The sequence below is a fragment of the Carassius carassius genome, chromosome 40 (assembly GCF_963082965.1).
Source record: "Carassius carassius chromosome 40, fCarCar2.1, whole genome shotgun sequence".
Lineage (NCBI taxonomy): Eukaryota > Metazoa > Chordata > Actinopteri > Cypriniformes > Cyprinidae > Carassius > Carassius carassius.
The window spans coordinates 16,858,191-16,870,809 of NC_081794.1; the positions used below are offsets into that span (position 1 = coordinate 16,858,191).

A 12,619-nucleotide genomic window follows, 5' to 3' on the forward strand; every position below is an offset into this window, starting at 1 on the left:
GAGATGATGGAACATATTTAAGGGGCTAATGGTCTGGCTTGCACAAAGAGCCTGCCTCATTTAACAGCATCAGAAAATAGACTTCAGAGAAGAGGTTTAACCCTGTTAGAGGGAGGGCAGCAAGCTCCTTAACCACATCAGGGATGGGAGTGAAAAGTCAGGCTGAGGGAGATAAGAAAAGAAAGAAAGAAAAGAAAAGAGGGTGTCTTGGAGAAGCTCCCAAGTAGCTGGGATAAGAGTAGACTACACGAACACAGAATCCAGTAGAATTTTTCATCATTTCGCCATTTATTTGATAGTGAATGTGGAGATATGACAGCAAGTGATGGTGAGAAAAGGGGAGAACAGGATCAAAGTTTAACGCAGGCCAGATTCAAACCCAGATTTCCCACTTTTTGCAACAAATATTGGTTTTGAAACGTGTCCCTATTCCACGTTTTTTTTTTCTCTCATACCAATTTGCAGTGCATTTTTTCGATGACAAAATTTTCAATGTTTTTTCATCAAAAAATAAATAAATAAATCATGCCTATTTATTTACTTGGTGAGTGGATGCATTAAAAAAAAAAGTTCAGTCAGCCCCCTCTTAATAAATTAATAATCAGTCTTTTAGGGGTTTATTTTATTTTATTTTATGAAGGGATAGGTGGCTCAAACATTTCATTATTTACTCACCTTCACGTCGTTCTATGCCTGCAAGACTTACTTTCTTCTGGGAAACACAACATAAGATATGGAAACACTTTATTTCGCAGTGTATAACAGTAAATTTTGCAACTGATCCCCAACAAAATCCATTGTACATTAAAGTTAGCATGTTAAATATCACTCAATACTTATTTGTGTAATTACTCTTTAACAAGGTTAACTTACATTTTAGGGTTACTCTTTATTAATAATATTAAGTAACAACATGTACTTACTATATGGTTAGGGTTTAGTTTATTGCTACTTGGATATAATTATGCATAATGAATTGTTATTATAATATTAAGTGCATGTAATGTGTAACAAGAACACCTTAAAATAAAGTGTTACCAATTTAGTGTAACCCAAGATATTTGGGTTTTATTTGTCTACACAGTTGACTGAATCCCACTGTATAGACAAAATAAGGTGAGACATTTTTCAAAATATAATTTGTTGTTCATAAAAAGAAAGGAGTTGTAGATGTTTGGAAGGACATGCTGACTTTTCATCTTTGGGTGAACTATCCCTTTAAATGCATGTATGAGTCAGATGTCATCTTGTATTTTTAAAAGTTGATTGCACTGATTTTAACTTTCAGTGCACTGTGTATTTCCCATTTGTGCCCATAAATCTCTGCACAGCTTTATGCTTCCCTTCCCGGCAAATCCATTCACTCACCCACAGCTGCGAATTGTCGTCATACTGAGCGACAGATATGAGGCAGGCAGCCGTAGCGGTTCGCACGAAACAGATTTCAACAGAGCCGAAATCTCATCCCTCTCCGCTTCACATCCATGATGGCCTGTGCGCATATGTGTGTGTGAAGTTCAACCATCTGAGCCCCGCTAATGAGCAGAGCTCACATCCCTGCGTTTGGAACGAGCCTGTCAAGGGAGTCGTCACTAACCGGGCGTTAGTTTGCGCGTGAATCCGTGCGCGCTCGTGAACATTTGTGTACCCGTGTAAGCAAATGTGCCTGCCCCAGAGGGGGTCAAGCCGATCGCTGACACGGTGTGAAACAGGCTCAATGAGATGCGTTCAAGGGGTGCCGGCGAGAGCCCGCTGGTGAAAATCACACAGAGTGGAGCTAATGAACACGGCTCTGCAAATATAGGAACGTGCCAGGAAATAACCCAGCCCTTTTGAAACCACTCTCAGCACTTTAATTCGGGGGGCCTCTTGCTCTTCTGAGAGCTCCGGCCTCCTCTGGGTTTTTTCCCCATGTTGCTTCGCCATCCATCTTATCTGCATCTGGAGCTCAGAAGCGCAGCAGTCACGCTCCGCCGAGAGGAGAGTGTTGAAGTGAGTCTCGCATCTCCCGAGGCTGTTATCTTGAGGTTGATGGGCTCTTTGCTCTGCGAACATTACCCCGACTGCACCTGCCACAATCGAAGCGTTTTCACCCCATTTTGCAATTGAAGTCACACCTGATCAAAAGAGCTAGCGCTGTCCGCCAGTTAATGAGATCATCTCTATTAGTAGCGTTTCTCTCTATCTCTCGATGCAAAAACCCAGAGAAACCTTCCTGCAGGCGTTTAATCACAGTGACCCCGCTCACAGTAAGCTACCTGCCTCTGACACTGTAATTAGCTCCATCAGGCATTAGCATGCATCTCTCTGAGCAGGAATAGCTGTCTAGTCCGTGCCGTGTTTGCCCACCTTTGGCAGAATAAATTCATGCAGAAGTAGGCGCTGGGCCGGGGGCCGTGGGGCTGGATTGATTGTCCGGTGTGTCGGCGGGTGAAGAGAGCGGCTGTAATCAGCTCAATCAGCCCCAGGCTTGGATGGGGGGTTGCGTGCGTTGAGTGGTTGTAGCGAGAGCGACTCTGTTTAGCTCATGCTTCGGCAGACACAGGTGCTCCTGGTGACATCAGCGTAGCGAGGGTCACATAAGGGCTATAATTTAGCCAATCAGGGACCAGCAGGGGCTGTCTGGCACTCTGATGGGTTCATCAAGATACTCCCGCGCTTTGTGTAATGGAGCAGAGCACTGCATATGCACGCACACACATGCAAAATGGAAATACTTTTCCCACTTACTTTGATGTTCTTGCATTTAATATTCTGTTTCTCTCTCTCTCTCGTTCTGCAGTGGGAACCACATACATATTCGGACGTGATGGAGGGCTCATTGTGTACACATGGCCACCCAACGACAGACCGAGCACACGAGCCGACAGACTGGCTGTCGGCTTTAGCACCCAGCAGAAGGATGCAGTGCTGGTTAGGGTGGACAGCTCTTCCGGTCTGGGAGACTACCTGCAGCTTCAGATTGTGAGTCTCACACAAACAAACACACTTATTGTTGGGTTACAAACTTTGAGGCCACTAGTGAAAATGCAGCTTTTTTTCAAAACATAACAATTCATTTAATTACAATAAATGATATGAATTTCAGAATTTCTTGGTATTTATTGCCAACCCCCTTTTTCTTTAATGCAACAGCAATGAGCTGCATTAATTTTACAAGTTTGCAAACCTGATGGTCTTGTTATCCTGCATTATGTGAGAATTATCCAGTGAGTTGCAAAGAGTCGCATGACTGGTGCCACAAGTATAGTCATTTAGACCAGAAACTGTTACAGAATCCTGTATACATGTGAAGAGTATTGGGCTTGAAACTATTTACACTCAGAAATAACTAGTAAATGTAACAAATATTTGAAAAGAATCTGCAAGTACACACTGATTTAAACTTGGTAAGTCAGAGTATTGTCTTGGAAAATGTAATCCATTAAACTTTGTTTTATTTTCTTATTTTCTTATGTCATGAAAATTTGGTGTTGAAACAGTTTTTACTTAGAAATTGTTACTAAATTTCACAAATAATTACGATTCGGCAAATAACGCAGCGATTTAAACTTGGAATTCTGAAGCAGAATGACTGGGAGTATTGTCTTGTAAAATGTACTACATTAATCTTTCTTTTATTTTCAACTCAAATTTTATTTAGTTTTATTTTATTTTATTTTACATTTTATGTCATGAAAACTTGAAATATTTTTACTTAGAAATAACTAAATGTACTAAACTTCACAAATAATTTAACAATAGACTTCACAAATAATTACAATGATTCGGCAAATAACAAATTGATTTAAACTTGGAATTTTGAGGTAGAAACACTGAAGTAGTATTTTATTTCATTTTATTTTTTTGTAAAATGAATGCCAATAATCTTTAATTTTTAACTCTGAAATGTTTTTTTTTTTTTTACATTTTATGTAATGAAAATTTGGTGTTAAAACTTTTTACTCAGAAATTGTTACTAATTCTCACAAATAATTACAATGATTCAGCAAATAACACATTGATTTAAACTTTGGCAAAATTTTGGCATGAAATAAACAAGAACCACACCGTAACTTTTTTTTTCTAGTCTACTTCAAAATTTTGTTTTGTTTTAAATGATTTAAAATCTTAAAAGTTTATTTCCAGGTCTAAATGGTCTCAGACTTCTGAACTTGCTCAAACCTAGTACACACATTCCCCTGAGATTTCCCGCTGTTCATTCATTCTCACACAAATCCCAGAGTAGAAATTCACAGAAAATCATGCTCCCGACGAGCCCTGTGAATGATCATTAGGGTAATCATAGTGTTCTACGCCTCCTCCAGCACTCAAAGTGCTGGTCTGTTTTAGAAAGTTCCAGCGCCTCAGACCGCCCTCATGAATAAAATCTGTATAATGTTCAGAACAGAAGGCGCTACCAAAGCTTGCTCAGAAGATGCTATTTGATAGAACCCGCATTTCCTATGACACGCTGTGCTTAAGGAGTGGGAGGTGGAGGAGGTGGAGGCAAGGGGGACGGGAAAGTATTCGGCACTGAGGTTCGAAGAGTTGTATGTGTTTTTATTTATTTATTTTTCCTGCATTCTAATTTTTTGATGCCCACTCCTGCTGTAATCACAAACTTGATTCCCAGAAGAACCAGCGAGTTCTCTCAGGGGTGGCATCATGGCGTGACTGTTGCACGACTGCCTCAGCAAATGCGTTCCGAGAGCGGTGAGGTAATGATTTCTCCAGCTGAGCCCTGGAGTTTACGATACTTGCTGGTGTCTAAATATGACTTCAGCTAAAGTGCTGCAATGCCCCCATGTACTTCATACTTTTATTTAAAGGGTTAGTTCACCTAAAAATTTGAACTCTCTCATTACTCGCTCTCATCTGATTTGTTGTACCAAATCTGTACGATTTTCTCTTTTTTTTCTCTAACATAATAAGTAATTTTTTAAAAGAGTATCCTGACCATTCGGTTCAATAAAATAAAAGTAATTGACTATGAAAAAAAACGAATTAGGTTTGTCTATCTTTTTATGATTATATAATCCTTTTATGTTCATTTTGCGCTTAAAAGCTTCAATCCTCATCACTTTTAATTGCAGGGAAAAATGTGACCTTACTAAGAATCCTGAGGTAAAGATTTTATATTTAAAATACAGTTAGTTGGGCAACATCACACAACGTTTTCACCATTACGATTTAAACTGTTTAATTGTTCTATAAACAGTTCTATAAGCAAATACAGTTATGTTAGGTCACTTACATTTTAGGCGGAAACACATCGAATCGGTTGAGTCAAAGTTTCATTAGCCCATTCATAAGCATCTGATGAATCTGCCATTTGTACGAATCATTTGAATGAACGATTCAGTGACTCACTAATTAATCGCTCACTACTGGCACCTACTGGTATTTTACTTTAGTTGAAAAGCAGTGTTTCCGGTTGCACATTATTTTACAGTACGTGTACTAACATGTACTTATAGTGTACTTTCAGTGTATTTATCTAAGAAAGTTCTGGTAATACAAGGTAACTACATGGGGTAGGGTTAGGTTTAGGGGTAGGTTTAGGGTTAGTACCTAGTTATTACATAGTTATTGTAATTACTATAATAAGTACATAGTATGTATATGAGGAACAGGACTGTAAAATAAAGTGCTACCGTGTTTCCTATACATTAATTTATTTGTGATGGCCCGCCATATTTGATTTAATGCAGTTGTATTTTTCAGTTTAAATTTTAAAAAAAAATGATGAGAATATTGCTTAAGATGAATCCTATACACACACACACACACGTATATATATATATATATATATATATATATATATATATATATATATATATATATATATATATATTAGGGGTGTAACGGTACACAAAAATCACGGTTCGGTACATACCTCGGTTTTAAAGTCACGGTTCGGTTCATTTTCGGTACAGTAAAGGAAAGAATGCAAACATTAAACTGCAGGTTGTTTATTACTATACACTATTTTTTTTAAATATTTTTTAATAAAATATATATAAAATAAAAATAGAATAAGAAATAAAATACTGCTGCAAAGTTCTCCACTAAATACTCTCAGTCTCAAACAAATATCATATAATAAAATATAATGAAAAATATAAATAAATAACTATGATTACAGTGCAGCATTACCAATCCCAGCTTGTAGGCCTGCTTCACCAGAATCGTGACTGACGCGGCGCTGGCACGCTGCTGCTGCTGTAGGTGACATAGAGGGAGACCGCGGACAGACCAGGCTCTTGTCTTCATGACAACAATATCTATACTTCATGTTGAGCATAAATATAAAGCCTATTGATAAAGGACACCGTCAACAGTATTGACGGCAAAATAGACTATGTTTGACAGGTGCAATATTTGAAAATCGATAATTATTAATTTATTTTTTAAATGACATTTATATCTGAATTTATGTCAACCTATAGACATTCAAACATCAAAGTGTCATGAATTAATATGTATTTGTGTACAAAATTACATATAAACATATTTTCCTATTCTATTTTGCCTGGAAACGCTTCCAACACGCTTGCGTGTCGCGTGAAAAATAGGCCTCAGTTCTATTTCTAGCATGCACGCGTTTTCCGCGCGGCTCGAGCCGCGCCTGAGATGCACATCTCCCGCAGGCAGTCTGCAAGCTCTAACCTGTTAACATGGGAGCCGAATTAAAAACGGACACGCCACGCAGCTGAGATGCTTGCGGCACGCATCCAGTGTGTCGCCGGCCTTAGAATCATCTGCAGGGCGGGATTTGCGCTAAACGCGGAGACTTCCGCCACTTAATATGTTCGTTTGGAAACACAAACATTTACTTATGTTCCGCGCACAAAAAAATAAAAGTTTTTATTTTTGTAATACATTTTATTCTCGAACCCTGTGCCCTATGTAAATTTGCAGCACAGATACGTTGTTTCAGTATGTGTTATCAATCAGCAAAATCACACAAGCTCAGAGCTTGTGATATCAGATGCCCAGTAGACTGGGTTATAATTTACCATCTCATGTACTCAGAACATTCTGTTCTTCGCATCTCAGCTCAGATATTGACTAAAGAATGCAAGGTGGTAGTTAGCAGTAATGTCTTCGTGAAATGCATCATAAAATGAACTTGCAGGAGTTGCGTAAGTCCAAGATATGTAACACTTTACATAATGCCTGTAATTAAGATTATCACAGATTATATATTTCCATATATTGGCGTGACAATTAATCAGGCATCCATGACTGATATATGGCTTTTTGGCATTGGGATGGCAGGGAATGTTTATGAGCAAATTAAAGGCCCTTAATGTCTTGATGCGATTAGCGGTGGATATCTAGGCTAATTCTAATGTGTGACTGGTGGAGTCTCTGCAGTGCTTCGTCTGCCATTTTTGATGCTTGTTGAACTGATGACTGCTAAGCCAGCATAAAAGGTATTTACTAAATGAATCAGCCTTGTGTAGGAGGGTAAATTAGCTGTACCTACATCACTAACCATCCATAAAGCAGTTGAAATCATTATAGATATCCAGTATCGTTTTTACCCCATAATTAACAAGGGGAAAAAAATTTCCCTTCTATTTTCGTAAATTATATTAAGGCACTGACAAGATTAAGTATGTCAGTATATATTAATGGCAAGACTGTTCAGTGATGTAACGGAATGTTTTGATAAACCTGTCTGTAGGCTGGGAGGATATCATTATCCAGAGACTGCCTTTCTGAAAGTGAATTAACTTAGGATCATTGACCATGTTAACGAGCAGCCCTTGATGTCCTGATTTTTCAAACAGACAGTGGCGTCCCTCCCCAATCCCCCGCCCCATTTCTGCGTATGACCCTAACCACTTGTGACAGAGTTCATTTAAATCTCATCATATCACCATCACTGGGGATTATCATTAGTCATCGTTCACCCCAAATCATTGAGCCACTTGCTTATGCAGAGAGAGAGAGAGAGAGAGAGAGAGAGAGAGAAAAATAATACTGAGAGCGAGAACTGTAAGGAACAGTGAGACAGACACTGTACAGAAAAAACCCCCATTGGTACACATTCTTTCACTCAGCATAACGGCACATTTTAAGGGGTAATGGCCTATTAAGTACATTTCTTCTGCTCAAGATGAGCTTGCCAGCTGCTCAAACCCATGGCCAAATGCCCTGCGGACCGCCCGGTCATTTGTGGCAGCCGTGCAAGCCGCCAAGCAAGACAGGAGTGAAAGAGAAATGGATGATGACTGTAAACGAGTCAAAGCCAAGTGATTATACCCCTGGGGTTTGACCAAATCATTAGCACTTTCTGACCTCTCACACTCTCAATGCCAAAAGTGTGTGTGTAAGTGTGTGTGTGTGTAAGTGTGTGTGTGTGTGGGGGGGGGGGATTGAGCGTGTGGGCAGTCTAATGAGCACATCAGTCCAATTGAAGAATGGTGAGGATCACAGCTAACTCAGCAGTGAGAGGTACAGAGGTGTGAACAGTAGTACTGACAAGGGGATAGGGAATGTGTGTGTGAGAGAATGAGAGAAAGGATGTGAAAGGAAACAGCTTTCAGAGAACACCTGTGCTGAGATGACATTGACCATGTTAAAGGGATAGTTCACTAAAAATTGTTACTCACTGTATTTGTTTCAAACTCGTATGACTTTTTCTTCCATGGTGCACAAAGTGTGAATGGGGACTACATTTTTTGAAAAAAAAATCATGAACTTTTTTTTATATAAACATATACTATCACAGTATTGATTATAGTGGTGTCATTACCACTAAAGACATTTTATGATGAGAGAACCAATAGTGTAATGCATCAATATGCCATTTTTGTAGACACTACCATTGAAAAGTTTAGGTTTGGTATGATTTTTAATGTTGGTTGCATTTATTTAATCAGTAACAACAGTAATGTTTTGAAATAATACTAACATTTTTAAAATATTCTCTACTTGAATCTATTATCAATGTTGGAAACAGTTGTGCTGCTTAATAATTTTTATTTTTTTTTGTGGAAACTGTGAGAAAAATAAATAAAAACAGCATTTATTATGTAGAAGTCTTTACTGTTGCTTTTGAATGTGTCCCTGCATTTTGAATAAAAGCCTAAATTACTATTTCAAAAAAGACCCACATTTTTCAACAGTAGTGTATGTAGTCCATTAAACAGAGATCAGTGCATTAACTTTCATAACTTACATTTTAGACTTTCGTATGGCAAAACATACGGCAGCAGAAGACTATATATAATATAGAACACAATTTATATGAACAAGATTATGCTGCATTTTTGTTGTTGTAGAGCATTACAGGTTAAGTTCCATTCACTTTCATTGTATGAAAAAGAATACAGAAGAAAACAGGATATTATTTTAAAAAATCACTCTTTGTGTTCAACTGAAAAAATATAATTTCTAATTTCGGGCAAACTGTTTGAACATGGATCCATATATATAAATATTTTTTTCCCCATATTTTGTTGTATATGTTGTTTATACTTTAGATGTCTCCAGTCAAAGTGACTCCGGACAGCCCGAGAGACTCACACATGCATGCACACTCACTCACATTTGGATGGAGGTGAAAGTGAAAGAGAGTGACAGATGCTGATTTTCTGCTTCACTTGTGTCTCAGTGGGCAGGACATACCTGGTCAGACATGAGTGACGTGTGACATGGCTCTGAGTGACAGCAAAGTGTCTGCTGACCTCATACCGTCAGTGCGGACTAAGCCTGTCTCCACCCAGCAGCTTAGATAGAAACAGCCAGTGCTTTGGAAAAATGCCATTTTGTTTCTCTCAGTCGAAACTCAGCGACACTTGCTTCCTCTATCCACTTACCCGCATAATTTGAGTACAAGTCATTCATGCACTCTGTCATTTTTACATACCGTCAAACTATATGCCAGGTCATTATGCAATTTGCGAGTGGCGTGGAGAACAGTTTGACTGGCCACAGACGATTTAATGTTTGGTCTTCGTCAGCCATTTTTTCTTGAAAAAGTGCGCCATATGGCAAACCATGCCTCTGCTATCTTTAGTATCTGAAGACAGATGGCAGAAGAAGTGAAAGCCGAATATTTAAATGTATTTATCAAAATAAAAGAGACAGGTGTTCTTTTAAATGCTCTCTTTGTGACAAACTCAGCCCACTCGTTCCTTTGCATTTAAAAAAAATATGTTTACAATGCTTTTTTCTTCAGATTAGAGTCAATGCATGAAAGAACGTGTTACTATTGAAGCCCAGTGACGGGTTGACAAGGATCACTACAAAAATAGCAGCGCTCCAGTCTGCCTTGGATATGTCGATTGTAATATGAAATGATATTGTCTGCGAGAGACACTGCATTCAGGCCGCCGTTTGTATTTGTATCCCTTTTTTGTTTTTTTCCCTCAGCACTAGGGAGACAATGTACATGACGTCTTGGATATCTCCTGTAGACAACGCCCATGAAAGCATGTGGTTTTCAGGTTCGGGAGGAACAAGGACAGAGTGCTATTTTCGTTTTTTAGAGAACTTGGAAAAGAATTCTCTGCTGCCAAAAAGATTCATGATCTCACCAGATCCAGTCCTTACCAGAAGATAAAGAGAGTTTGCAAGAGCGCGCGAATGCTGGCGTGCGTGAGAGAGAGACACACAAATAAAGAGAGGAGAAGGAGGGGGTGAAACAACAAGAACTGCTTGCCAAAGTGGAATTATTCTGTGGACAAAACACATTTATCTGTTTCACTAAACCTGCAGTTCTCAAACATAAGGGCACATGCACTCTGGATTGAGTCACACACGGTGTGATATTTTGACCTAATATCAAACACAAGTTATTTATGAGAGCATATATTGCATGTCTGGGTGTTCTATCCAATTAAACGCATTCCCTTGGTATTAGCTTGAGCATTACTGAGAGGCTCTTTATGTAAAGTGGCTGAGGTTTCCTGGATGCACCAGCTCATTTAAGCTGAATGCCATGGCAGATCAGCATCCCCGATTTGGTACACATACTCTGTCATACACCATAAGCTTCTACCTGCACCTTTTCCTAAATAAGACACATCATTAGTGGCTCTTCTGTCCTCCAGGTTTCTGGAGCAACCGTTCCAGCCCTAAGTGTGTGTGTGTGTGCGTGTGTGTGTTTGGCTCCTCTTGATGGAACATTCTGCCTGTTATTAATATCAGTTATTCCATCTATTTATTTAGAGCTTAAAGGGATAGTTCACCCAAAAATGAAAAATCTGTCATAATTTACCCTCATGTTGCACAATTGTGCAGCGTTCTTTGTGGAACTAAGGAAACTGTCTTTGATGTCAATGGGGTGGTTTTGGACCCCATTGACATTTATTATATAGACAAAAACAGTTAAATCTCCAGCTTATCGACAGCTTGTGTTTCACAGAGGGAAAAAGTCAGGTTTTGAATGACAATAAGGGTGAGTAAATGATGATAAAGGTAAAATTTTTTGGTAAACTGCCACTTTAAGGCAAGATACTTTCACTTTCAAAACTTTTTTTCTTTTTTAAAGCACCAGTCAATTTTAAGATTGTGCTACCATAACTTGTCTTCATTCCATAATAGGGGTGTAACGGTACGTGTATTCGTACCGGACCGTTTCGTTACAGGGCTTTGTACAGTGCAGTGTGTACCGAATGACCGAATGCAATATTTTGTAAATTTTTTTCGTGTTTCCAAGCGAACATATAAAGTGGCAGAAGTCTCCACGTTCAGCGCAAATCCCGCCCTGCAGCTGATTCTAAGGCCGGTGACACACTGGCAGCGTGGCATGAGCGTGGCGTTTCTGCTGTTTGTCAGTTGCGTGACGGCTGCTTTGCGTTTTCTGTGTCTTTACACACCAGAATCGTGCCTGACGCGGCGATGGCGCGCTGCTGCAACTGTAGGTGACATAGAGGGAGATCGCCGACAGACCAGGATCTTGTCTTCACGACAACAATATCTATACTTCATGTCGAGCATAAATATAAAGCCTACTGATAAAGGACACCGTCAACAGTATTGACGGCAATAGAGACTGTTTGACAGGTGCAATATGCCAGTGTGTCACCGGCCTAAGGTTTTCAAAAGGCATCACGCGATGTGAACATCACTACAACTAGGAAAAAAATAATTGTAATTCAAACGCAGCTCCCGTCGGCATTTAAACAGACCTTTGCTCTTAATTCCGATCGGTCCAACGCAATAACGAAATCTGAGCAGGTCTAAAAACTGAAACTGTTGATGCTGCACTTTACACTTTGGAAAAGTTATATATATTTTAAAAATGAGCAGGCCTACAAGCTGGGATTGGTAATGCTGCACTGTAATCATAGTTATTTATTTATATTTTTCATTATATTTTATTATATGATATTGGTTTGAGACTGAGAGTATTTTATTTAGTGGAGAACTTTGCAGCAGTATTTTATTACTTATTCTTTTTTTTATTTTATATATATTTTATTAAAAAGTATTTTTAAAAAAGTGTAAACAAATTCTTTAAAAAAGTTTATAGTAATAAACATCCTGCAGTTTAATGTTTGCATTTCTTTCCCTTACTTTACCGAAAATGAACCGAACCGTGACTTTAAAACTGAGGTACATACCGAACCTTGATTTTTGCGTACCGTTACACCCCTATGCCATAATATATATTTAA

The 12,619-nt window shown here is 38.8% G+C and overlaps 1 protein-coding gene across 21 annotated transcripts in view; it reads left to right on the forward strand.

Moving 5' to 3' along the window:
* The window catches only part of LOC132122239 (neurexin-1a), a 175,692-nt gene that overhangs the window by 129,226 nt on the left and 33,847 nt on the right, over positions 1–12,619 (forward strand). For all 21 annotated transcript variants that reach the window (XM_059532247.1, XM_059532250.1, XM_059532261.1 and 18 more), the window contains one exon: positions 2,783–2,964. In XM_059532247.1, coding sequence (XP_059388230.1) covers positions 2,783–2,964 — 182 coding nt within the window. The remainder of the gene's footprint in view (positions 1–2,782; positions 2,965–12,619) is intronic.